This window comes from Sparus aurata, chromosome 19 (assembly GCF_900880675.1).
Source record: "Sparus aurata chromosome 19, fSpaAur1.1, whole genome shotgun sequence".
NCBI classification, from domain to species: Eukaryota; Metazoa; Chordata; class Actinopteri; order Spariformes; family Sparidae; genus Sparus; species Sparus aurata.
The window spans coordinates 22,919,893-22,946,634 of record NC_044205.1 but is presented as its reverse complement, the minus strand read 5'-3'; the positions used below and the strand labels follow the sequence as shown (position 1 = coordinate 22,946,634).

General features: G+C 43.5%; 3 protein-coding genes across 4 annotated transcripts; 1 reads left to right on the top strand and 2 right to left on the bottom strand.

Annotated features, from left to right (window-relative positions):
• Nucleotides 1–883: 883 nt before the first annotated feature.
• Nucleotides 884–10,178, bottom strand: cdk13 (cyclin dependent kinase 13). The gene is made up of 14 exons (XM_030398618.1): nt 8,062–10,178; nt 7,078–7,644; nt 6,807–6,965; nt 6,577–6,716; nt 6,297–6,467; nt 6,018–6,207; nt 5,872–5,928; nt 5,657–5,758; nt 5,485–5,562; nt 4,816–4,932; nt 4,503–4,634; nt 4,214–4,410; nt 2,680–3,183; nt 884–2,442 (listed from the first exon to the last, which is right to left on the bottom strand). The coding sequence occupies exons 1-14, from the start codon at nt 9,201–9,203 to the stop codon at nt 1,742–1,744; spliced, it is 4,257 nt and encodes a 1,418-aa protein (XP_030254478.1). The 5' UTR covers nt 9,204–10,178; the 3' UTR covers nt 884–1,741.
• Nucleotides 10,179–12,463: 2,285 nt separating this feature from the next.
• ralaa (v-ral simian leukemia viral oncogene homolog Aa (ras related)) lies at nt 12,464–19,409 on the bottom strand. Its single transcript, XM_030398439.1, has 5 exons — nt 19,164–19,409; nt 16,870–17,112; nt 16,579–16,787; nt 16,205–16,379; nt 12,464–16,105 (listed from the first exon to the last, which is right to left on the bottom strand). Exons 2-5 carry the CDS (start codon nt 16,981–16,983, stop codon nt 15,983–15,985), a joined length of 621 nt encoding a protein of 206 aa, XP_030254299.1. The 5' UTR covers nt 16,984–17,112; nt 19,164–19,409; the 3' UTR covers nt 12,464–15,982.
• A 97-nt stretch (nt 19,410–19,506) lies between these two features.
• Nucleotides 19,507–24,873, top strand: med1l (mediator complex subunit 1-like). Of its 2 annotated transcripts, XM_030398437.1 has the most exons (17): nt 19,507–19,615; nt 19,792–19,883; nt 20,869–20,944; nt 21,113–21,167; nt 21,303–21,429; nt 21,509–21,537; nt 21,698–21,769; nt 21,857–21,931; nt 22,410–22,486; nt 22,566–22,628; nt 22,761–22,866; nt 23,120–23,244; nt 23,361–23,479; nt 23,592–23,790; nt 23,906–23,995; nt 24,195–24,297; nt 24,404–24,873. In XM_030398437.1, the coding sequence occupies exons 2-17, from the start codon at nt 19,794–19,796 to the stop codon at nt 24,759–24,761; spliced, it is 1,764 nt and encodes a 587-aa protein (XP_030254297.1). In that variant the 5' UTR covers nt 19,507–19,615; nt 19,792–19,793; the 3' UTR covers nt 24,762–24,873. The 2 variants fall into 2 exon arrangements, with proteins under 2 accessions (XP_030254297.1, XP_030254298.1); XM_030398438.1 differs by lacking the exons at nt 19,507–19,615; nt 20,869–20,944.
• The last annotated feature ends 1,869 nt before the right edge of the window (nt 24,874–26,742 follow it).

Below are 26,742 nucleotides of genomic sequence, written 5' to 3'. Positions count from 1 at the left end.
TGACAACCTCACCTCATCTATATTAGGACGTTCCAAGGCCGACTAAACTGGGTCTGAAAAAAAAAAAAAAGCAAAATTTGTTCAAATAGTGTAAATGTAGGATACCAAATTACTGTTTATTTTCCATAATCTGAGCACATGAAACTACTAAAAAGACGATTCAAGAATTTCTAAAAAATCATCCTGGAGCACAGGACAAACACAGGATATAGAATAATTCAGACCAGACGTCATGGATCACAAAAAATAAATAAATTAAAATGTTGTGTCTAACCTGTTTCTGCCTCCAGGACTTCTGTGTAGTACGTCTTAATAACACAATACACAGAGTGTTTGCTGTTGGCCAGCGGTCACTTCATTAAATAATCCAATGCTGTCCGACACAACTGCTCTGCCATAAATTCTGCCTTTGCAAAGCTTGTAAAACTTTTCAGTTTTGGCTGACGCTGTTATAAAGGTCTGATTTATGTTTATCATAACATCTGCGCTTGATTATTTACTCGATATTATAGTGTGTACTATAAACTGAATAGCAATATTTTGTATGTAATATTTCATTTCCAGTGTCATCAATAGTTATATCCCCATCGCAAACTGTAGCCTAATTATTAAATGTATACCTCCGACAGTGTCAATTAAAACTGAGTGCTGTTATCTTTAAGGTAGGACTTCTGGCACAGCTGAGAGTATCTAACAATCTGGGGCAGCAACTAATGATTATTTTCTGTGATTAATCATTTCCCAAATGCCGAGATGATGTCCTCATCTTGTTTTGTCCTCAACCTAGAGATATTTGGTTTACTGTCAAAATATTCCCATTTATAAACATGGTACCAGAAACAAAAGAAGACTAATCCTTGTAGTAATGAAGCAGACGCCGATGTGTTGTTGGCATTTCTTTAATAAACATTTGCCAAAGGAGGAGGGAGGGGGACAAAATCATTTTAGTACAAAAAAAAAAAAAAAAGACATTGTTTCCTTTTTGAACTCGGGTTATGTGTGTGGTTTTTTTTTGTTTCGCTTTGTGATTTTACAACACCTATTGTCAAAAAGGCATGTGGAATTTAAAGTGAAAACAGCCTTTCTGCATGAAGTCCCATCAGATTCGCTGCAGTCATCCAAGTGCTACCAGTCTCTCCGGAACTAACAGTCCTTTTTTTCTCAAATAGCTCCCTGTGTGCTGATACCTAAGCCATCAACCCATTCAACTGAGCCACCGTTGTCTCAACATAATCATGGCCATAAAAAAAGAGGACACTACATTACTGGTCATATTCCTAATTGTGCAGATAGAGCACACAATCCATTTCCTCTCATAGCTAAAATAGTTTCCGCCTACTTCAGTCAGTAGTGCAAAACATTAATACTAGTTTGCCCAGGAGCAATTACAGAAAGGCTAAAGGTAGAGGTTTAAAATTTTTACCCGGCCTGATAAATGTACACTCAAAAAAGGTAAAAGTTTAATTTAAAAGACAGCAAAATAGATTACAAAAAAATATGAAAATGGTATGAGCAAGAAAAGCTCCTCCGGGGTTATTCAGCTGTCCTTCTGCGACATAACTCCACATTCCAGACTGAGGAGGGATACAATGCCTTACACAGATTTAAGTTATTACAAACTGAGTGTGTATCTCCAGGTCGGTCCGGTCTGGTCTGGTCTGGCCTGAGAGGCTCCAGGCTCGACACCGAGTCCTCGCGCCTTTTTTTGTCACAAACTGTTCAATTCCATATTTCCAGTCTTTCAGAAAGGCAGCCCTCGTCCTCTGATTGTTGCTGTCGAGTTCACGTGTGGGACAAAGCCGAGGGGTAGTGGTGGAGCCCCGACCTGGGAAGGGGAGCCCCAGGGTTGTCCTGGTGCTGGGATGGGTGGGGGAGGAGGTACACCATCCTTTCTAGCCATGGCGTGGTTGTACAGGTGGATAGCACTGGGGTTAGGCTGTCCCTCCACAGGTAAAGGGCTGTGATTGTACTTAAATCGGTGGTCCTTGTCCCCGGTGAACACCATGCTGCTGGAACCGGTGGCCCCGGCGCCTGGAGGGAAGGGGTCAGGGTGGGCCGGGGCCAGAACTCCCGCGACAGATGAGGAGCCGGCAGCCTGGCCTGGTCCGCTGAACACTTCTCTCAGAGCGTGAGGAGGCAGGCCTCCACCTAACATGTGGCCCATGTAGCCGTCCCCGAACCCTGCAGGGGTGAAGGGGGGAGGAGGTGGGTGGCTGTAGTCTCCCCCGTATCCAGGCCCCTCTGCGGTAGGGAGAGGTGGGTAGTCTGGCTCTGGGGGTCTCCCTCCATCGCCTCCACCTGCAGATGCAATAGGGGGGGCGTGGCCGGTCTTGGGCTCAGGTGGAGGCTGGCGGTAGTCCAGGTCAGCATGAGGCGGCGGCTCTGGAGGCTCAGGTGGTCTCTGGTCTGGGGGCAGGATCGACACTCCACCTACTTCAGACACTGAAAGACAGAAATTGTAACTTTATATTTGGTATCGGATGAATGATTTATTTATACATTTTTCATTATTTTCTCCGTTTCAAAACTAATTAGACCGTTTCTTGTACATCTTAACAACAAACAATTACTTCATTAACATTTGGTTTAAAACGTTTTAAAACCAAATTGAGCTGGGAAAAAACAAAAAAAACAAAATGTTTAGCTCGCAGTAACAGATATTTCTAGACGAAGGTTCACCTGGAGAGACTGGGCTGGGCTCTGGAGGCTGTTTGACCTCTGGAGCTAGCAGCTGACCCCCTTGTGCTCCTCCTGCAGGGTTCGTACTCTCCACTCCTTCTCCAGCTTCACTCGGTTCCTGCCTCTGACCCTGCTGAGCCTGGAGGAGCTGAGCCAGCAGCATTGTCATGGCTGTCTGCGTCGCAGCTGCTGCCTCTCCTTCTGGAATAACCGAAGGCGCAGACATGGGGGGTGAGGGAGGCTTGGGCATCGGGGGTGTGCGGGGCACTCCGGCCGGAGCAGCGGGCTGGGGGGGCTTGGCGGGGGTAGGCTGAGGAGGCGGAGGCTCAGCTGGGTCGGTGGGCGCGAGGGCTTTGGAGAGCTGCTGTAATGTTTCCTGATTGACCTTTGTGCTCATGGACTGGACAAACTGGGCCGTGTTGACTGCGCCCGTGGGCTGACCGAGGAAGTTTAGGAGGACCGCCAGCTGCTCCTGGGTTAACTGAGAGTTTGGACCTTTTGGGTCTGTAAGAAGAGAGAAAACTATACTGAGCATGGAGGTTCATTCTTTACGCTGGAAACACACATACGGGATAAAATACTCTAAACTTAAAGCAACATTATATCACTTTTTCACCTTAAAAAAACAGCTTCAAAATCATTTTAATGGCACAGTGTCTCTGTCTCAGCCACTTGTTTCTGCACTATTTAACTTCAGTGTAACAGCAGGATCACAGCGTTACATACATGTTTTCTTCAAGATCTTTTAATCAAAAAGACATAAACAATCGCTCTCCCACAAGATTAATGTGTAAATGAAAACAAGCTGGACAAGTCAGACTACAGGTCCAGCTGACCGAGCTGATTCATCACTGAAACAAGGACAAACAGCGTTAAGGTGTGGTTCGCTGTGCTGTCAAACACTAGAGGTGGTCCCCACGGCTTTAAAATAATAACACAATATTTCAAAGTATCTCACAATAGCTGTTGACGTCTCCTTACCCTGGGGCTGCACAATAGACCGTTTCAGCGTCGCAATGTGTGCATGAGCAATAGTCACGGTGCAGGATGTGCAATGTCAAGTAAAGCAAATTAACTTAAACACACCATGAAAAAACTTATTTTCGTTTGCTGCTTGACACAAAAGGAAGACTTGAGTCAGATTTTAGAGCTCTGGGGAAAATTTTAACTGGCAAACATTAACTTCAGACTTCAGACCTTTCAGAAGACATGATAGAGACGAGATTAACTGAGTGAAAGAATGAGTTACATTCCGGATCAAAGAAGCAACAACGCTTTTACGACCTCAGAAACAAATGTAATGTAAATGTAATCTAAACAAATGTCACTATTTTGCATCCAGGTTTTGAGCAACACACATGGAGTTACTCATTTATCACAGAGACCAGTTGTACTTGTTCTGACTGCTCTGCATCACACCCCAATCAAAGTGTGTGTGTGGCACCTTTCATACAGGTAGATGTAAGTGAAAGTTGCCAGTGATTGACAAGCTAATAAACAACACAGAATGAATACAAACAGCGGTTACACTCACCCAGCAGCGCCGAAGCAGCTGCATTTTGAGCTTTGACACCTCCAGGAGCGGGGAAGCCCTGGGGAGTGTTGCTGCGGCTGTCGTCAAGGCCCAGCTCTTTACGCGGCGCCTTGGGGGCCGCCAGCTCCTCTGGTATCTGCTTCTGTCGCCGCCGTTTCTTACTCCACAGCTCGTGACAGTCCTGCCACAGTGGAAGACTGGAGGGATTGAAACAACATGGTGAGAAAGCATGAAGGATGTTGTTATCCTGAAGATAAGTGTGTTGACCCAACATTGAAGGAGAGCATACTCTGGTGGGGGCATCTTGTCTGGGTCCACGTCTTTGAGGAACTCGCTGCCTAAAGCTTGCTCGGCTGTGCAGCGTTTGCTGGGATCCAGGTTCAACATGTGGTCAAACAGGTCCAGGGCAGACGGAGGGATGCTGGAGAACAGAAGCACAAGGATTATGTTTATTATCGGTACAACTATCCATCATGTCTGTATTGCCACTCTTGAGCTGATGTTGTCCGGCACAAGATCAATAAAGTTGTATCCAGCTCAACATATAATGCACTGCTAGAGGGCCCAACCCTTGAATATTCAATTGGACAGCATATACTCACAAAGCAAACTCCTCTCGTAAGCGTCTCCTGTACTGTTTCTTTGGTTTCATGGTGTTGAAGAAGGGGAGTTTGATGACATCTGGCCACACAGCAGGACAGGGGCTGCCGCATATTCGGCTGAAAGACAAGATTATTATTTGTTTAAGTAGAATGGAACGATGTGTGAACGCATGAAGTGACACAGATTTCTTACATAATAACCACAACGACAGCTGACAACACCCAGAGAACCGGCTTGGTATGTTTAAGTTTGCTTTTGCTAAACCGTATTTTCACACCTCCTTCACCTACACTAATATAATGAGAGAGGATGGTAAATGAGAAGTACAGTGAGACATTTGTTTCTTTTTCCACTTCTTCAGCAGAGAAAGATCTGTTCAAACTGCCTCCGCACAATTAATCACCACCTTCACACTTCCTCTAACAAAGGCAGTCATGACAAAACAAGCGAGGCCTGTTACTCAAAACACGTCGTATGGCTGCGAGGCATTATGGTCGACCGAGTCAATCAGTGGGGAAAAATGAGTAATGCTTTCTGTTTTCGTTTTAGATAATCAAACCCACTTCTGCTTCTTTGTCTCTGGCTTGGATTGGGGCACCATTATGGAGAACTAGTCAAGAGTTCAGACCTAAATATACATTTTAAGACATTTTCTAGCATTATCTTACCTGATGAGCTCCAACTGGGCGAGCTCCTGATTAGCTTGAAAAATTGGTTTCTTTGTGAACAGTTCTCCGAGAATGCATCTGTGACAGGAAGCAAGATTAAAAAAAATCATCATGATGCTAAAAAAAGAACATGAAGTGAGTAAACTTGAGTGAATATTAGTCGAGCTCTTACCCGCAGCTCCACACGTCAATAGCCGGCGTGTACCTCTCTTCTCCCAGAAGTAACTCTGGGGGACGGTACCACAGTGTAATCACTTTATTGGTGTATGGACGACTGAACAAGAGGACAAAAGACATGAGGGCATGTTTGTTAGTATTAACACACAACAGTGAAAATGATAGTAAAGATTAACCGGTGTTTGTTTGCAGAGAACATAGAAGGTTCACCTCTCTTCAGAGTTATACAGCCGAGCAAGACCAAAGTCAGCGAGCTTTATTTGACCTCTGATGAGGGAAAAAACAAATGATATGACGTCACAAGAACATTTATGACCAAAACATAAGAACTGAGTGTAAAAATATTGACGTCTTACTTGTTATTGAGCAGAATATTAGAGCACTTGATGTCTCTATGCAGAAAGTTCTTCTTGTGGCAGTAATCCAGCCCTTCCAGCAGCTGTCGCATGAACGACTTGATGTGGCTCTCGTTGAAATGGACCAACCCGGACTCGAGCAGACCCATCAGGTCGTGGTCCATGTATTCAAATACAAGATAGAAAGCACCTGAGATGAGAGGAAAAAGATTTAATCATCATAAAATGTAACTTCTTAAACAGAAACGTGGCGCGACTGTGAGTAAAAACACGACGTACCTTTATCATTCTTGAAATCTAGAGCGTCTTCCTTGTCTGTTACGATCTCCTTCATGTTTATGATGCTCTTGTGGTTGAGTTGTCGCAAAATCTTAATCTCTCTAATAGCGGTGATCGGGAAGCCCTCCTTCTCATTGTCCAGCCGAACCTTTTTCAGTGCCACCATTTCAGCTGGGAAACAAAAGAGGGAAACATTTACATTAGTATTAAGAAATCTGCACCACCAATCTGTATTTTAATGTAGAGGAGTATGAGGGAGGTCCATCTCCAAAACCCTCACCAGTGTCTTTGTCTTTAGCTTTGTACACCTGGCCGTAGGTGCCTTCTCCTGTGATTCCAATGATCTCAAACTTGTCCACGCACCGTTTTCCCCAATCGATCTCCGTTTCCTTAATCTCACCGTATCTTGGGCCACAAATTCTGGGAATTACAAGAATACATTTCAGTGAAGAATAAAGAAAACGATAGCAGGAGAAAAGAAAATATATTTCTAATTGTACGGTTACATACTTGGGTCTTCTGCGAAGTGTTTGGGACTTTTTATCCTCCGGTGGGCTGTGCGGGGAAGACGTGCCACCAGGAAGTTCAGGGGGCAGAGGCAGGTCGGTGAGAAGCGGACGAGCCTTTCTGTCAGATTTTTTCTTCCCTGAGTGCGAGCTATCCTTCAAGCTGATTGGAGAAAGAACAGCAGATACAGACACAGAATGTGAGTAAGTCATTAAAATCAAGTATAAACTTGCATATAAATTCTAGGTCAATTAGCACAAGAACACGCTCGTACCTTTCTCCTTTGTCCATGTGCTCGAGAACTGTTTGGGGCAATGGGAGGGATGCTAGAGTTGAGATGAGAGGACCAGTGGTGCGCTCCCTGTCTTTACTCTGTCCAGGTGCTGGTGCTTTCCTTTTATCCCGATGTACAGAGTCGTCTTTCCCCTTTGCGTCTCTGTCCTTGCTGGTCTGGTGGTCGGCGGTCCTCCTGGACGACTTGTCAGAGGGGGACTGAGGCAGGCTCGCCGTGGGAGTTCTGGGACCTTTCTCGGGTTGAGGTGGCGAGGGAGGGCGGCCCTTTCTGGATGAGTGATTGGACTTGGGGCTGGGTTGGTGAGCAGATGAGGAACCCTTGGTTGGAGTAGATGTGTTGCTGGAATTCTTGGCCTTGGCAGCTGCCTCTGCGGCTTTCGCCTTTTTCTGCTTACTGAGTTCAGCAGCAAGACTGGTTTTGAAGGTGAGCGTGCTCGGTGAAAGGCTTGAGGGGCGACTGCGGGAGCGGGAGTGACGGTGGCGGCTGCGAGAGCGTGAATGCCTTGAGGATGAATATGGACTTCTGCTGCGCGACCTGGCAGATCGCCTGGAGAGAAAATGACATGGACACGTTTTTAAAATTTCAAAGTTCATGTAGGGTTTTAGTTACTTGCTAGTATATCTAACTTTCAACAATATTTAGTCAAGTCAAAAGGCAAGTTACTACACGCATCCCAGGAATTGTGCAGTCTTTTAGTTCTCTCATTTAACAGTCTGGACAAAGGTTTTTAGGAAAAGCACAAGCATGCCAGCAAATATTAAACTCATGATTACTTCAAACAGGATAACATCTACGACTTATGGTGTACAGAATCAACGCCTGACTGAATTTGATAGCGAGGTTACACGATTGTACAGCATCAAATCTGAAGTAGAGTTTCCTTCCTCCAAACCACCATAAAAACACAACACAATTACACCACGGCCGGCAAAGTAAACACACATCATCCTTAAAGCTGCTCACCTGACATCTGGACTTGGGCTCAGGGACTTTCTGTATGGACTCCGTGATCTCCTGCGGTTTCCATAAGGACTTGACCCAAACTCGCCTTGTTCGTACGGACTGTGTCGGCCATAGCTCGGGGACCTGCGCCAGTTCGCTGGGCTGGCAGGGGATCGCTTTCTTTTGTTGCTTGAATACGAACTGGGTGACTTCGGCATACCGTATGCCCCATACACATCTGCATCCCGGCTGTAATACGTGGAACTGGGAGAGAGTCTTTTGCTCCCGTAGGTTGGACTTCTTCTAGATATAAGCTGGTTATAACCACCAGGAGATTGGTAGCTGTATGTCCCATAGGGACTTTCTGCTTTGAAACCAGGACTTCTCCTGTATGCCCTGAGGTCTTCGCGGTCATCTCTATAAGATTGTGGAGCATCTCTGTATGCAGACGGGGGCTCCTTGTCAGATCTTGTTTTACTCCTGTGCCCTTTTGGATCCCTTTTATCTGCAGACTGCGAGGACTGAGACGTAGATGTCCTTTTACCATTTCTGTCACTGCTCCTTGTAGTGTCCCTGTGATTCTTGGAGCCACCCAGGCTGCCTCCACTCCTGACTTTTGAGGAGTCTCTCTCACGGCTCTGGCGGTCCTTCTTCCTGCCCACCTCCTTCTCTTGCTTGCTCCTCTCGGATGGTCCCCTGATTTGTTCGTCCTTGCCACTGCTCACCGCCTCCCGGACCTTTGGGTGGCTCCTGTCTGGGGATGCTGGTCCGTTGAATTCACCAAAGTCTGCATCGCTGAGTCGGTCCACAGAGAGCCGGTCAGCATTGGGGTCAAGTTTGGGAGAGGGGCTCCCAGAAAATCGCTCCGACTGGGAGCTCACGTCATCGTACTCAACCAGTGTCCGAAGTTCAGCCTCTTTATCAAAAGTGCTCTTTCGGTCATTGTTAGGGTCCCCTGTTGTACCGCTCTGCCACAAGTTTCTATCCTTGGCCTGCCTGCGTCTCTTTCTCCTGGAAGCCGATGAGCGCCTCTTCTCACGGTGCCTGTCCCGCTGAGCAGCACCGCTCCCCGGCTTACTGCTGCGCCTGTCCTGCCTGTTAGCATTCCTCTGTGCGGAGGGGCTCCGTCCCCGACCTTCGCGAAGCACCTCCGAATTAGGCATTTATCTACAAATCAAATGCTATAGCCACTTTGAGAATATTTAATATTATATACTTTGCCTAAGCTGTGCTCTTTGCTGTGTCGCGGAACAAAACATTGGGCTAGCTGTGTAACAGGCTAGTTAGCTAACGTATATTCACAATTAAGACAGCCAGCCAGCCAGCTAGCTAGCTAAATCACAAGCTTAACGTTAGCATTACAAAGCTAGCTCGCTTGAGGGTCCAGAAAAAGTGAGTTACCCCAGACGGTAGTTCATGACACCTGCTGCCTGCAGATTCCGTTACACAAAATCCACAATATGGTGTTCGGTTATAGAGCCAGTCGGTACTCAACCATTGTACTCCAGGACGGACATCTCCCAGATTTGCTAGCTAACGGTAGTCGGGTTAGCCAGCTAGCCTCCAATAGCTAACTGTCCGGCTAGACATTCCATTTCATGGTCAAAGCACAGGCCCAAAGCGGCTCTAAATTTAAAATCCAGTTCTTCTGAGATGTTGCAGCGTGTGCGAGCGTGTACATCCATTAATTGGACAGTGTTAAAGTTGAAGTAATAAACTCCGTCTCCCTCCCACAAACTTCTTCTCGCCTTCCATCACACTCCAGTGTGCAACAAGGAAGTGAATAGCACGCGAGTTGGCCGGATAGCCGCCGCTAGCTCGCCTGCTCGGCTAGCCAGCTAGCTCGCCAGCTAGCACCCGTTAGCCAGCTAGCTTTCTTTTCTCCTTGCGTGTGGAGTTCAATGCAACTCAGTCCAAGATGCCATAAAACAATGCTACTCAAAGAGCGCGTCCGCCTCCGCGTATCCAGCCGGGTCGCCGCTCCCTCTCACCGCCGCATGGTCCGAATGTAGCACACGTCTTCTGCGGGTGGAATGGCTCAGTAATTCCTTGGGTTTATTTCAAAATATTGTAACTTTGTTCGCAATGTGGGCTACTCGCCTGGGCCCAGACAGCTTTCAAACTACAGGCCTGGTGCGTCGGTGTGGACCAATGATACCCGTATGCGTAATCCAGATCAGCGGTTACGTCACCGCCAAGGGAAACCCCTACCTTCAAAATATAACACAAAGTACATTAAAGAAGAAAGAAATATTGTCTTCTATTTAATAAAAAGCATGCTGCGTGTATTGGAAAATGGCTTCACAGATATTAATATTGGAACTATGTGGAATTACTGAACAAATAATTGATGGGATGTGCACAGATAAGACTGAAATAATTGATTTTGGAGGCAAAGGATCCAGAGTTAATTATTCTGCTCAGCTTTAATGTGTGCTGTTGAAAACAAACCAAGCCAGAAACCTTGGTGTAGTTATTAGGGCACAATCAGGAGCAGTTCTGTGGTTCAGTATCTTGCCCAGCGACACTCTGACACGCAGACCAGGGGAATCAAACCAGCAACCTTCCGATAACAGGACGCTGCCCCTGAGCCACAGCCGCCCCCCGGGTCACAGTCATTTGGATTCAAATCTTTGAATCTCAGCAGCCACACTAAAACCACTGCAGCCTTCGATCACCTTCAGAATATATCAAGGAGTTTAAGGATTTATGTCTGAGCAGGATTTCGAAAAATGTGTCCATGCATTCATCTTCAGGACACGCTAAGAATCCAGAATCCTGCTGTTGGTTTATAAAGCACTGATAGTTTCAGGCCAAAGTACATTTCTGATCTGCTGCTGGCGTTCAGTTAATATGCGCCACATATCTTGAAAACTGCAGGTCAGCTCCAACTGAACTGCACTGTGACTTGTTTTCTTTAGTCTTGGCTCCTTTAAACCTATTCTATTCAAGCTTATATTCCTTTTTTAACTTCCTTCTTGTTTTAAACCTCTTTAAATGTAATTGTGAGCCCCTGTAAGTCACTTTGAGCTGCCTTGTGCTTTGAGTTGTGCTGTACAGATAAACTCGCCTTTACACAATGTGCTGCTTTGTCTAGCTGTGACATTCAAATGTAATTATTGCTGGTATTAATCATATTAAACAATTAGCACACATTTCCTAAAATAAGTACATCCCCCCTCCTCTCCTCCCCAGCGATGGAATGTAGCGCTAATGTTGTTAAACTTGTTTATGGAAGCAGAACCGCTCATTTTGTCAGAACTGTCATCACCGTCGACATGCCGTCAGGACGGAGGAACACTTTCCCCTCTGAGGGTCAAATCACACAGATGTTTGAGATCGTTTGTTCAATCAGCTGTTGGGATCCTAAACAAGCTGCAGGTTTAAGATGTTGCTTCTCGAGGACGATAAAGACCCTCTAATCTAATCTGATCTCTAATCCAAGTACATCCACTCAAGTACTGTACCTGAGTAAAAGTTTGAGGTACTTATACATTACACTCAATTACATTAAAGTCAAGTGACTAGTCTGCAGGTTGTGTGCTGCAATAGAGCAAACATACAATTAACTTTATTTATTTATTAATCTGCAATTGGATAAAACAAAAACACAGATTCCAATAAACGGTTGATCCATAATATAAAACTACGTACATGTAAATATATGTTTCAAGTTACTTTTTACTAGTACTTGTGATATTTCAGTACATTTATCGCCTGTAAAGTACTTTTAACAGTATAGGACAGTTGAATACTTTTATTCAAATATTATTTGTATGGGCGACGTTAACACAATAATAAGTACGACTTCTGGGTGTTTTATACGACATCTTCTTTCAGTTTCATGTTTTTAAAACCACACAATCTCACATTATCTGGAAAATATTCATAAACATGTTTATATGAAAGCTGTGTGCATATGTTGCATGTACACGTTAATCAACAGGAGTTCCCAGAAGTAAAAACTTAAGCACTAAATGTATTTATTTATTTTAATACATTCAAGTTTCCCCGTAGTGAAATGGCACGCAGCAGCTACAACACATCCACGTCTGTACTATGGTAAATCAATACTTCCCCTCGCCCTCCTCCATGTCATTGGCGTAAAGCGCGCATTAGGAGGAACATACATGCAGCACAAAGGATCAGTGTGATTGGGTAAGGTGGAGATAAGCTGTCTGTGCTTAAACACACACACACACACACACACACACACAAACACACACACACACACTATAGTGCTTTAGAAACGACCTAAACATGAAAAATGTGAGGTTAAGTCACAAGACAGTTCTATAATAAAGTAAAAAATGCTTGGAAAGAGTCATTTAAATCGTAATCAGGTGATGTGTCGGTGTTCATGAGATACAAAACATCCGAAGACACAAAAAACGCACAAAAAAATATGGATACAACCGGAACATGTTATTAGTAATATCCACTTTATTTGCCATTTCCAAATAACTCACAAAAAAATGAATTGAAATGTAAGCTTCACCTCTTGCATTCACAAACAGACAGGCTACATTAGTGGTTATGTTTCAAAAAAAATAAGTAAACAAGAAGGAAACATTGAAATCGATGGCATCCGTACAACCATCCAATCCAGAGACATAGATATCTGTATTCTTTTATTCCAAGGGTATTTATATAAAAAGGCAAAACAAGTTATCTGAATACCCAGTTAGGACAGTTTGCTCATAGCGTTCACACAAACATCTGTTTGTTTGTTTGTTTTTTAGCATCACCCCCTTAAATCCCGCTGAAAGTATTTGGGCCATCAAGTCTGTTAAATGAAACGTGACGAAGACAAAAGAAAAAGAAGTTTTGCTTCCGAAAAATCAAGACTCAGACTGTGTTTAGCCAAGTGTTAAGAGTAAGCAAGCACTACGGTGGTCGCTTTGAGTATAGTAGCTTCTGCAATCCTCCGCCACGGAGACACACAGCAGTTAATGTAATGGCTATAAGCGAAGGAAGGTGATGTGATTGTTGCACTGTAAATCGGTTTCTGCACCCGTCCCATTAACTTTCACGGTGTGGTGTACTGGAGGTTAGCCCTTAGAACATAAATAGCCCCAAAAACAACTTCTCTGGTGCCATGGCGTCCTAACATTTTGGGTTCAAGTTTGCTTCATATATCCCCATCTCGCCCTCCCATCTGTGTGCTTTTCAGTGAACAAGAAATACCACGGGAATTCCTTCTTCTTCTTTGTACAATGAACCCGTGGATCTATATGACAAACAAAGCCTGTGATCAATACCAGGGATTCTTTAGTGTTCATTTATTAACTCAGGGAATCAACGAGATCGATTCACAATCGCTGCATGATGTTGGGGTTTCAAGCTTAAAATGCTTCTACTGCACTCAAGTCTTATTAAAACTACTCTAAAAGACACTGACAAGAATTGTCTCCTCGTTTCTTATTCTCTTCCTCTTTGCAAGTACAATGATTAGTTTTGCATAGACTCCAGTGTTGGGCTTCTTATCAGTTGAGGAAATCCTTGAGTGTAAGCAGTGAGCGGCTGCTGTACACACATTTGCTGAACTGTTAAAGGATAAGTTCGCCCATAAAACATGAAAATATAGTCATTATCTAGCCATCGTCATGCTGATAGACAGTCAGGGGAAGTGTTGTAGTCCACAAAACATTTTTAGAGCTTTGCAGCAAAGTAGCAGTACAACTTTCTTCTACATAGCTAAAGCAGATTGCTCCGTAGAGCTGGTCCTGTGTAATCCAAGTACGGAGGCCCCAAGATCTAAAAGTGATTTGAAAAATACATTATTTACACCTTCTTTTGAGCCGATATCTTCACTGTAGCTGCTAAGATAAAAGCGTCAGCTCGCACCCCGTCTGAAGTGGGTGCATGAGTTCGATCACACCTCGAGGGTGCAAATAACATCTTTACAGATCAATTTTGGATCTCAGGGGTTCTGGACAAATGGATTACGTCAGACGAGCTGTACTGAGCCAGTGTGGTTTTATTTTTCTGATGTTTTTCAAGCTTCAGCTGCATTGCTGTTAAACTCCAGAAATGTTTTGTTGACTACCAAACTTCACTTGACTTTACATCAACATAGGGTAAGTAGTTAATAACTACATTTTAATTTTGGGAGAACTTAACTTGACTTAAACTGGATCCCACTGAAATGTGGCAACTTAAAAAAACAAAAACAAACACAAGTTATTTTAAATAAGTTAGAAGTTTTGTAGTTAAAAATTAAATAGTGGCTCAGTCATAAAGGGAAACTAAGATAAAAGAGGGGCAGGTTTCACAGTGTGTTTTGGTCTGTTATCAGGTTCTCGTTTTGCCAATTTTTTTTATTTTCTTTTACACTGCTTCAAGATCAAATAAACACACCAGGGATTCCAGTGAGATGTTACTACAGCTTTTAAAAACACCGGGTAGCCTCGCACAAAGGTAAACAAAGCAGAATGTCACTGACCTCTAAACTCTGCACATCATTGGCAGCCGAAGATTACAGGCGAACAGGATGGAAAGGAAGGATTATTCACATTCACAATGGACAGAGAGGCAACAGTGATGCACTGTACATGAATTAGTAAATCCCTCAGAAAACCTTGCCTTTCAATCTCAGGCCATTCACAATTAAAATTCCCTCCAACATTTGCGACCATCGGTTTGCAGTGCTGACTTCTTGTCATGCTCACTAAAGCAAGTTGTCACTTCCATTAATAAGTGGGCACTTGTTTGTACTAGCTAGCATTTTTCTTTGGTGACTGAGAGCAACCTTTTTGGACAGGTACCACCTCACTTCTACCAAGCCTGCATTCATTACTGCTTTAAAAATTCATCCGACCTTTGATTAATTTTCATTTAAATCCCTATTCAGAAACACATTTAGGTTAAAACACAAGGGTGGTGATTAAAAGTCTGAGCCAGGAAAAGCAAAATTGGCAAAAGAAGTCTTTACGTGACTGGAAGCTGTTTCGTTTATCAACTTTAGGGTGTGTTGAAGACAGCATGTAAAGGATGTAGTGTTGTGGAATCGCCTTTTTATCAGAGCACCAGGGATTCCTTGCGTCGCAAAACAAAAAAGGCAATGAATGAGAGCCATTACCGAGTGAGGTAAAACTTCTGAAATGTTGAGATTTGAAAAAAGTTCAAGTGTTGCAAAATCCCTCACAGATTTCAGGGTAATGACCGATGTCGTTTTTGTGCATTTTGAGAAGACTCAACAAAGTGACGCGAAGAGGGGAAAGAAAACAGAAACGTTAGTGCGCTCATCTTACACTGGTTGATATGGTAGGAGGAGAAGAAAAAGTTTGACTTCACAGATTAAAAAATAAGTGTTCATAATCTTATCATGTAGTAAAACTGAGGTGTAAAACAACAAATAGGAATGGCATCAAATTTCTGCTCTGGCTTAATTAACGCAACAATCCTCCAGATTAGATTCACCAGTGCAATGCACATTTCCTCGCTGGCACTTGATGAATTCTGGGTTGACACTACACTTAAAACTCCTCACCCACGCTCCAGTTACATCCTCCCCCCCCCGATTCGAACCTTGGCTCTGACACCGTCATGTTTAGCTTTTTTTCTCTTGAACTGCACAGTTGTCTGAATATATTATACACATTAAACTTTACAATGAAAGGTTTTGGAACATTTCAGGGCTCAGCCTCTTTGTCAAGCTTAGGCCAAAATTAAAAACACCATCCATGTATTACACTCTGCAATGTGGTCAGAGTAAGAGAGAGAGAGAGAGAGAGAGTACATAAATTATTTGGAGTGTCAGCACATAAAAAGTTAGAGCTATAAATGGTGTATGGAGTGCCACCTTACTACTCCCTGACGCACGGTCAGATGTCCTGTCAGCCAGGAACAGAAGGTCATGGTCAGGTATGGGCACAAAATAAATGCAAAAGTCTGAGAAATGTATATGTACATTAGCAGCGTATCCTGCTCTCTCTTACCACTATAAAATACAGCATCTCTCTCTAATTCTCTTGGCCAAACTTTTACTTTTCTTCTTCCCGTTCTTCTCTTTGCTGTCCTCCATTTTCCTCGCCCGGATCTCTCTCATCAGGTCGAAGAACACCTGGTTAAAAATACAAAAAACAATGAAGGTGAGGAGATCATGTTTTTCTCTGCTTGATATCAAATCATAAGTCTGACGATCTCATCTCGTTCGGCATACCTTGTCGACATTGGCACGGGTTTTGGCAGAAGTCTCCACGTAGCACACGCCCCACTGTTCTGCACGCGCCTTCGCCTCGTCCGCGCTGACCTGCCGTCGGTCGTCCAAGTCTGATTTGTTACCGACCAAGAGGAAGGGCACGTTCTCGTCCTCCTTCACTCGCAGGATCTGCTCTCTGCGAAACAGGAAATGTCCTTCAGCCATGAATTATTAACAGACTGAAAGTGACTGAGGTGAAACTGTAGAAAACACATTCCCTCAGCGATGCTTCAAAATGTCAAAGCAGCAAACACTGTTTACGCTTTTCAGTGAAGGGAAACACCTAATAGAGGCCGTCATTAAATTCTAATAGAAGATGAAATATGCTGCTGTACCTGAAGTCTACTGTTGCTGCAAATGATTCCAGTTCTGTGATGGAAAACACGCAGAGGAAACCCTCGCCGCTGCGGAAGTAGTTATCCCGTATGGCTGCGTAGTCCTCCTGTCCGGCTGTGTCGAGGATGTCGATCTGTACCTCCTCTCCGTCCAGCACCACTTTCTTCCTGTAGCTGTCTGCTTTGGTAGGCTCGTAGTCTTCAACGAACTACGAGGAAAGAAAAAATAAGATCATGTAAACAACTTTCCATTTGAATCTTGCTTGATCGCTGCGATGTAAAGATGCTCACCTCATCGTACATGAACTGGAGAGTGAGGGCCGATTTCCCCACGCCTCCGCTGCCCACCATGATCACTTTGTGAAGGGCTAGAGAGTTCTGCCCTTTTGGCTTAGCAGCTGCCATGGCTCTGTGTCGCAGGAGATCCGAGTGCAAGACGGAGGAAGTTCAAAGGTGGTGGGGAATGATTGTGAAATGAAGACTGTAAAATCACTCTGAGGATTCCAGCTGCAACAGAGGGCAGTGTGGTAATTCCTGGGGAGGAAAAGAAAGAGAGAAAAGAGAGATGTGTCATCATCATTTCCGAGGCTCTAGGTTTCATTTCTGCTGTTAGATTGCATATCAGAGCCCATGTCTCATAGCAATAAATGAAACCAGGAGGAACTGCAGAGGATCACTCTGTACCTTGTTAAGACTACAGCAACATAAAACGTTCTAATGACCTCCGGAAAACTGCAATAATCAGTATATTTCATGATCACTCCTCCCTGCAGCTGTGTGACCACAGAAAGATTACATTTCCCTTAACAAAGCACTGTTCCTTTATGTTTTCTCTCCTTGGCAATGTCAAATTGTGCACATTTTCATCTAAGACATCTGTATGGATATAAGAGTATGTATAGAAATAAAAAGGTCAGTGAGAAAAGTAGGGCTATACCAATATTCAGCCTTTTTCCGACGGTATCAGTGATTTTTCTGTGAGATTGCCAGTAAAATAAGCTAATGTGAACTAAAATGTGCTTCTTTGGCTTTGACGCAGCATCCTCTCCCGCCCACAACGCTATCTGATTGGTAACACATCTCAATTAATAGCTTATAAACACTGAAAAATCAGAATCAGCAAAGTGAATAGTAACTACATGTATCAAATAAATGTAGTGGAGAGGAAGTATTAAGTTGCAAATGAATATCCGTCCCAAATATTGATTTGTAGTCTCCTTGACTTCTAATAAACGCTATCAGCCCTCGAGAAAATTATGTTTTCACTTTCGAGCTCACGGAGCAAACTGCCGAATCAAAACCCGCCACATGAATTACTCATTCCCATCTTTCGCATTCACTCAACAACATAAAGATAAGCGAGTTTATCTCCTGTGCATCGTGACACCTAGCGAGCACATCCCACTCACCCACAAAAGAGCAACCTGTGGAAACCATTTACCAGAAGACATATAACTTTTTAAAAGCTTCTGGATAACATCTGGCTGTATTTTCTACAAACTTTGACAGCGGTGGATAAAATCTGACACATGTCAAAGCAATTTGGTGGTCAGTTTCCTATCCAAGGAAGAGACTATGGGAATACCATGATGTCCTGAAGTGTGCGTTTCCCATCGCAGGCCCTCGCAGACCTCTGGGGGGGGATGAGGGATGAAGATGGGAATGCAGCCAATAGGTCATTACACAAATTAACGGAAGGGATCCAATATAGTGAAATTCAATAATACGATTTAGTACTGAAGGGATTGTCCTTTTAGCCTCACATAGTCGAAAAACACATACTAAGAGATAGTTTAAGATTTTATATTCATATCTTATCAAAAATGACATTTAAGTTAATGTTAGGCATGTTTAAGTCATTACTGTGGCAGGAAAATGAACAAAAAGGCATTAAAAACAGGTGTAGCTGTTAGACTGGTGACCTCAGAAACAGGTGTTCCTGTAATTAGATGCGTCATCACACTCGCTTGACAAGTACATCTGCTAATCATTAAATTAGCCCCATAATAACGTTAATAACATTGCTACGTCAAGATTATAATAACACGGTGTTGACTCTTAGCTCAGCAAGTGACTATTCAGCCTTGTTTTTGTGAAAACAGACGGCTTAAATCCCAAACAAACAACGCGCAGCACTCTTAATAATCACGTTAACTTAATGGCAAGTTAGCCGGAGACATGTCACCTGCAGGTAGATTAGCTAGCAGGTTGACTTGCAGTGGGGCGATGTGGCTAACAAGCTAACTAACCTAGCAAAGCAGGTTGGCCGTTAATTAATACTTGAGGGGGGAAAAAATGAAGGTTGGCGTTTAGAGAAGACAAATCCTCAGATTCGGACACCCAGCAACAGATGTTCGGTCGATCCTTTCAAACTCAGCAGCTTCCTCCTCCTCCTCCTCTTCCTCCTCCTCGCTAGCCAGCAGCAGCAGCAGCAGCGGCTCGGGTGGCCACAACAGGCGAAAAAGGGCTAGCAACCGATAACAAGCAGCTAATCACAACTAAATGATGCGGCGGAAAAAAGAGAGCAAACGTGACAAACAGAGGCAGCTAAAAACACCAACATGTGTTGGGGTATCATCACCTACCTGTATATTAATGTGTATTCGCCTTGGCACGACGTTTGGCGATGGCTGAATGATGGTGGCAGGGATGAGAAAGACTCCAAGCTAGCTGCTTGTTAGCTCATGGCTAGCTCCCGAGCTAACTCCGGAGACTTCTGTTCAGCAGCAGACTGACTGCACGTCCTGTGGGCTTGGCTCCGTCTGACAACGCCCGCCCGCCTGGGAGAAGCCACACAACACACAGTTTTACTTTTTCTGTGTCAGTATCACAAACATTAATATCTCACTTGTTTAAAAAAAACACAGCTATATTCGATAGTAAAATCCCTGTGTAAAATAAAAGGATTTAAAGGAGCAGTGGGGATGAACATGCAGATAATTGATTAATTGGCTAATCCACATAAATGTTGGCAGGTTTGTTCAGGAGGAGACTCTTTGTCAAGTCAGCAGGAGGGAAATAGACGTTCAGTCGCCAGGTTATGTTGATTTAAAAGGGTTTTTTAAACATTAATCTTAAGATAAAAGACCACACAAGTAACATTGGAACTCCAATTTAATTAAAAGCTTATATAATGCCAGTATATACTCTAAAATTGAATAAAAGGCTATTTTAAGTGTATTTTATTAAATGCTGTCATTTTCTGTGCTTTAGGGATGATATCACAGACCATAATCTCTGACCTGCGCTCGAAATTTGCAGAGAAAACCTGGAATGAGACATTTAAACTCGTCCGAAGATGCATGGTAAGACACATTTTCATCCCACCCTTCTATTATAGTTTTCATTTCCCTTTTCATGCTTTCTTTAAGGCTACTACAGTGCAAATCATGGCAACGACACAAAATCCCTCCCTGCTGGCATTAAGCATGCCTTCAGGAAAAGACAAAGTGCTGAACGCTTGAATTAAAGTTACTGGACTCGTCACTGGGCGGGTTTCTCTCTAACAAGATGATGTGCTGCAAATCAGGAACTGGCGTGGTGATGCACTGAACATGAGATCATCTCTCCTGGAAACACACCAGCCTTTGTTGTTTGGGATCAGCAAGTTCTGTGCATCGATGGTGACTTGGATTCACTTCACTTCAGGATTGTTGCTGTTTTAAGGTCGCATTCGTGGCCTCAGTCTTTTTGCGTTTGCAGTATATCTGACCCCGTAGACCTTTTTTTTTTTTCACATTCAATTCTTTGGCGAGTCCAAACACGCAGAGCCTTATAGATACAGACGCCTTTCAGACTCAACAAAAAAAGGGCTGCACAGTGTACGAAGCACTAACTCGTATGGCGAGTCTGCGAGAGGGGTGTGTTAGTTTTCTTTAGATTCGTCACGGGTGGAGCCGCGGAATAGATAATACTTGTGGATTATTCCAGAGTGGAGCTTGGCAGTGGTTAGTCTCTGGAGTCAGATAAACTCGATTTTACTTTGGTGGTCTGAAAGTGATGTGTGGTCCGAAGGGATCCGGCAGCTGGGGGCTATCGTCGGGCAGTTTCGGGCAGCGTTGAAGAGGAGTTTTTTTTTTCTAGATCCAGACCAATTCGAGTGCTTTTCCCACATTCGGGTGAAACAATCACACCACTTCCCCCTGTGACTTTAATCCAAATCAACACCTCTGTTTGCAGTGGTGTCATGCAGCCTGCGTCTTGCAGGATTGGGCCCCCGGAGGAGGGGGACTGTCGACACAAGGACGACACTGTCTTACAACCGCCCCATTGTTTTCTTTCCCCCAACAGGACAAATCCAGAGATGAATCCAAACCCTGTGAGCCGCTGGTCAGATCTCTGGAAAGGCTCCAGCAAGTGTTTAATGGTGAACAAACAGCATATGAACGATCCTCTGTGTCTTTCTGAATAGACGTGTGTTCACTTTACACCCGGGTTGTGTTGTAAAAGTATCCAGAAGTCATATTAAGGATCAAAATCAGGCGTCAAAAGTAATTATTTAAAAGTCTGTCTTTGTGTATTTGTTTTTTTTCAGTGACTTCTATGAACACCATGAAGTCTCGTCTAGAAATGATCGCCAAACAACAAAGGTAGAGTTCTTCTGTTCCTGTCCTGTGGGCTATCACAGCTCCATCAGTGGGTTTTAAATCAGCAATTTCCTTTTTTTTTTTTTTTTATAGTATAAGCAGAGGCTCAAACTGTCTTCCACATCCTGTCCTCCTTAGAATGGGCTTCCACACCGCCGAGGCCACATGTTACCTGACAGCCGATCTGTTCTACCTGGAGGTGGTGTTGCTGCCGTGTGGCGGGGTGGAGGAGGTGAAGGTGGCCCCGCACGGAGGATCTCCCGCTGTAAGTGCTCTACGTTTCTGTTCCCGTCACTCCTCTTTACTCTGCAGGATGGTGGTAATAAAATCAAACTGTCTTGCAGCCCAGCGAGTCCCTTCTTCAGCTGCTGAGGTAAGCCGCGGTAAATCTTACATGCTGACATTTTGCTTCCATCCAGCGGCGCCGTTATCCCCTCAACTAAAGATGTATAAAGATGACGGTGCTGTTTTAAATTATAACCTGAAGATGAATAATTGTGGATGCTAATATTCCCTCTTTTTTTTGCTAACAGGTTAAAAGATTTTGCTGAGTTCTCCGTGAAGCTGGAAGGCCTCTTCACACAGTACAACATCCCTGGAGACAAGTACCTAAATCATCCGTTAGCTTTAATAAATGCGGGGCTTCGAAGTCATTCAGCTGTTTTATGTCTTTTTCTTGTTTTTTGTTTCAGTGAAATCAAATTGAAGCTGTTTGCGTCTCTACAATGGCTCGGGAAAGACTTGCAGCAGATGTCACAACTGCCGAGGTGAGTGAGGTGAAATCAAGACGGCCTCAGAACTACGATGGTTTCTTAATTCATTGACTCGTCCATCATAAAAACTAATAACTTTTTTGATCAGAAATTTTAAATAATTGCTTGCTCCAGCTTCTCAAAAGTTAAGACTTGCTGCTTATTTAACATTGGAAATTATTTTAGTTTTAGATTTTGACTGCTCTTTGGAAACAAATGGAAAGTTATGGACCTCACTTTGAGCTCTAGGACATTGTGATGGGCGTATTTTGATTAAAGCGGTCAACTCGCAAAACAGCTTGAATCCTACGATCAGTCAGTACAAGAACTACAATCACACAAATGAATAAAGACGTGAATGTGGACAGCACAATGAGGTGTACACCAACACACCAACTTTATTTTAAAGGGGGTATAACACAGTTTGAAATTTAAAAACTGCCTTTTTTTCAAACTCAACGATTGAAAAAAACCCAGATTTTGTTTTTTTCAGGGTGCAGAAGGACTCTGACCCTCAGGTAGACACAATCAACAACAGCAGGATTGGGCGTCTTATCGCTGGAAAAGAAGGTACTCAACACCAAAAAGCCAAAACATAAGTTATGCACACACATTTTCTCTAAATGTATTATCTAACTTACCATTCCAGATCGCCCTTTGACCATCCAGTTCTACACCAGCCCGACTGATGGACTCAGGACCTCAGATTTACGTAAGATGTTGAAACCCAAACCCTTCAAAGTAGCAGACTAATAGACCTTTTTTTTTTTTTAGATGCATGATTCATATTCCCGTAAAGTCCTTAATGACTTCCTGAAAGCTCTGTTTGCCGAATAAATGACAGACGCAGTCGTCCAGGAAGCCCAGGTGACTGTAGGTGTCAGCGACGTGACTCGCAAGCTTCAGACGGCTTCTGTGCTCCCACAGCCGGCACAGCTGGATCCCCGGGGGTAACACGCTCCCGCTTAATCTCTCACTCAACGGGATAATAATCATTTAACATCCCACAATGAACTTCGGTGCCGGATAGAGCTGCAGCGATTAGTCGGCTGAAAGAAATTAATTGCTTTTAACAGTTAAAACCATGTATTTTGATGATAGTTTCAGTCATTTTTCAAGCAAACAAGTCAACAATTAGGCGGAATGATTAGCGGTTTCAGCCCCATGTCAGTGTTGCTATGGTGACACTGTGTCCTGTGGCAGATGTCCGGTGTTCCTGCCACCGAGCGAGGCACCGTGCGAGACGCTGCCGGCCTGCTTCCTCCTCAAACTGCATCCAGCCATCACAATGATGGAGTCTTTTGTTAACAAGCTCAACCAAATTACAGGTGGGGCAACTATTCCACATGAAAACTGTATGAAATGAGAAATTCTGTTAAAACTGGTGGCACCACAGCCATCACACTATCACATGCTCTCTCGCTCTCCCTCTGATATTTCCTAGATGTGACCATACCAGATGTTGACCTGCAGTGGGCACCCTTACCCCAGCTTCTGACGAGGCGTTCAAGTGCAAACGGCCAAAAGGAGTCGATGGATGAGCAGGATGCTGTTTTTAAAGTGGTACGTGTGTGTTTAACTCAGCGTAATGTTAATTTCATGCTAAATTACTAGACAAATCTCAGATGTACTGTGACGTTAAATGAATCAGCGCTTTTTTTTTTTGTTTGTCCAGCCTCTTCCTGGTGGTGTGATGCACAGTTATGTTCTCTCTGGATTTGCACGGGAGGCGTCCGCCCACAGAGCGACCGTCGTGGACAGTATTCCCTTCACCCACCCTGCACATGTCCCGGCCCTGCTGGAGCTGCTTCGACATCAGTGCGCCATCAACACCCTGCTGAGGAGCTGTGTCACCTCTCAGGGTGTCGGAACAGGTGGGAGATTTATTTATTTTTTTACATCATGACATCTGTGAAAAATGGACGACCTCGGGCAGGAAAAATGAAAACGTGTCAGTAATCAGATGCTTTTTTTTTTTTGATGGTTCAGTTTGTGACCTGCACCATGAAGTCCTGCCAGAGTCTGAGACCAGCTTCTCTGTGACCTTCCACCGACCTGACAGCGACTCCCTCGCTGTCTGTGAGCATTAGCTGCAAAATATTTAACGAAGCTCAAGTATGACTGTAACACAGAGCCTGAGAGCTTCAGCGTCTCGGTTCAGGAATGTTATATCGACTACTTGACTTATCATACACATCCTTATTTTCAGTATCAACAGCAATGGCTTTTATTAATCCGATTTGTTTGACTTATTGGTGGTTTTTTTTTTTTGTCACAGTGCTGGTGAACGTATCTGATTCTCATCAGATTAGCTGCACTTTGTTCGGGGGAGGAATACAGGATCCCTCTCTGGATGAACACCTTTCCACTGTCATGATGAGGTACACATCATGGACTCGTATCCACCACTTCTTTCCACAGTTATGATATGCAGAACATAAATAGGCCTTAACGTAAATATGTAAATGTCTTCTGACTGTGTCCCAGGTGCATGTCCATCCCTTTCACCCTGACGACTTTACACAACAAACTCGAGGAGATAACCTCTACTCCACTTTCTCCCCTCCCCCCGGCCACCACAGAGGCCGAAAATGACCACTCGGCTCCCTCGATTACCACTGTGGACGACACCAGCGGCGCCTCGACCACGTCATCCCAGAGCGCATCTGTGCCAGAGGACGGCTTCAGTGTCTCAGCTTCGGCCTGCTATGCCATGTCTGTAGCCAAATCTGAGCTGCTCCCCGAAATAAATACGAGTCCCGCCGTCAACCTTTACCCGTTCGCTCCTGTGGGTGTGTTTCCACGCTGGATGACCAGCAACGGCCAAGTGTCGGAGCTGATCTGACACCGTGTGAGCTTTAAAACGTGATGGCCTTTTTTAAAAAAATGTGTCAGTTTTTAGAATTAAATGAAAAGTGTTTGGGTTTTATTCACACATAAAATCAGAATCTCCCTGAGACAAGTGTTGTGTAGCTTGTAATTTGGTCACTTTTCTGAGTTTAGATCACATTCATTGCCTGCAGGAAGTGTTTCTCACTATGCATTCCAGTGTGGCAGAGACTGCCGGCTGTAAAGATTTTGAGGTTTTGGCATTTGACCTCTCGCAGACAGCCAAAAAAGCCCGGTTTGATTGATACCATGTGAGCCAATCAAACATTGTTTAAGCACACAATGCATTCTTGATGGCTTGTTCGAGTCAAGTGGAGATCAACGCGCTCCAACGCGCTGACATTTAAGATTAGCTCTGCTGGATACAGAAGTAATGTGACGGTTGGGGTTTTGATCTGTGTGCATTTAGAAAGGAATTTCAGCCCGTATCCAGAATATTAAGTCGACTGTCAGCAGCAGACAACTGGGTTTGTCCCGGGCCTTTACTGGTACGTATCCAATGACCTGTTCGGCTGCTATTCATAGAAGCATTCCGACATGTGCCGTTAAAACCATTCTCTTCTTTCAGTCCGTCTATATCCTCGGAATATTCTGGAGATTATGTGTCCTCGGCGTCTGATTGGCTCAGTCTGAATCTATAAAACTCACACCTGTGATGATGTCATACTTGGATATTAATGAGATGTATGATGGAAAAATCACTGACTAGGGTTGTGACTCACCTTAAAGCAATGTAGAAGAAGAAGTCAGAAGTCAAAGTCCACCAATTACACAATAAAGTCTAGGGTAATCTTATGAATTGCCTCCAGTGATGTCACTGAGTGGTGAGTTGCATTGTGGGTAACGTAGGCTCCAGGTTTAGGTGCAGCATGGTGCGCTCATCATGGAAAGTTTAGAAACAAATGATCACTGCTGATAGAGCCGCACCAGTTTTATTCCTCACATCCTTCTTCCTTACCAAAACGTGTCAACTACATTACCCACAATGCAACATCACCACTGAGTGACATCACTTGAGGCAGTTTATCTGTTGAAACGCAGCAGGGCAGGGATGCATCTTCTCGAGACTTTTTACAAACCAAGCTATCAGTGGAGACAATAATCAGCTAATTAATCCATGATGGAAATGATTATTAGTTGCATTTTAACTCTAAAACGTTTGATAGTAGAACAGTCACACAGGGGACATTTTACTACCTTTAATGTCAAAAAGTGCATTTTCTCGATTATGCTTACAAACTTGAGTAACATTTTCAGTACACAACAACTTCAAGTAAGTAAAGGAATATAATTAGGGAGGCATTAAAACATAGACATCACTAAGAAATAAGCTAATTTCAACTACTTTGCATGTCTTTATACATAATAACAGTGTAACAATGACCATAATTAATATGTTGCTTTATATTTTTGGAATAACAATCTTAATCTGTAACACGTTATATACATAATAACCATGATTAATAGATTGTAGGCCTGAATTTAGAGTTAATTATAGTTATTTCACTGTTTACAAACAATGAAAAATGCTTGATGAACTATAAGTTAAGCAATATATAGGTTTATAAACAGCAGTTGCAACTTTATAAAGGCCATTCAGATAAGGGTGTCATGATAAACCCATGATATTAATAAAAAATGAATAATTGATACACATATGATAACATCATTTGAATAATCCAGCGCAGATGTTGGGGCTTCGGTATATTTTGTTTATCAGTTCATCTGGTTGCCTTTTCACTATTTATCTTTCACAACTTTACTCCTCACACTTGTATTTTGAGTGTAATTTATTTGCCAAAAGGGACAAAACACAGAAACAGAGATAAAGATAAATTTGACTAATAGCATTTTTTAAAATACATTTCTAGTGATATTGTGATAATATCTTTATCATTATATATTCGTCCCTGATAATCATGTAGTGGAAAACTCAT

Bases quoted from the DNA above. Each gene is read 5' to 3' on its own strand.
- ralaa (XM_030398439.1), bottom strand. From the start codon at position 16,983: ATGGCAGCTGCTAAGCCAAAAGGGCAGAACTCTCTAGCCCTTCACAAA. The intron at 16,788-16,869 runs GTGAGCATCTTT...CTTTCCTCGTAG, and splicing joins TCCAGTTCATGTACGATGAG to TTCGTTGAAGACTACGAGCC. The intron at 16,380-16,578 runs GTACAGCAGCAT...CCTGTTTCGCAG, and splicing joins GCAGCAACAGTAGACTTCAG to AGAGCAGATCCTGCGAGTGA.
- med1l (XM_030398437.1), top strand. From the start codon at position 19,794: ATGATATCACAGACCATAATCTCTGACCTGCGCTCGAAATTTGCAGAG. The intron at 21,770-21,856 runs GTACCTAAATCA...TTTTTGTTTCAG, and splicing joins TACAACATCCCTGGAGACAA to TGAAATCAAATTGAAGCTGT. The intron at 23,996-24,194 runs GTGAGCATTAGC...TTTTTGTCACAG, and splicing joins CAGCGACTCCCTCGCTGTCT to TGCTGGTGAACGTATCTGAT.
- cdk13 (XM_030398618.1), bottom strand. From the start codon at position 9,203: ATGCCTAATTCGGAGGTGCTTCGCGAAGGTCGGGGACGGAGCCCCTCC. The intron at 5,563-5,656 runs GTAAGAGCTCGA...TTCCTGTCACAG, and splicing joins ATTGACGTGTGGAGCTGCGG to ATGCATTCTCGGAGAACTGT. The intron at 4,933-5,484 runs GTAAGATAATGC...CTTGTCTTTCAG, and splicing joins GCCCAGTTGGAGCTCATCAG to CCGAATATGCGGCAGCCCCT.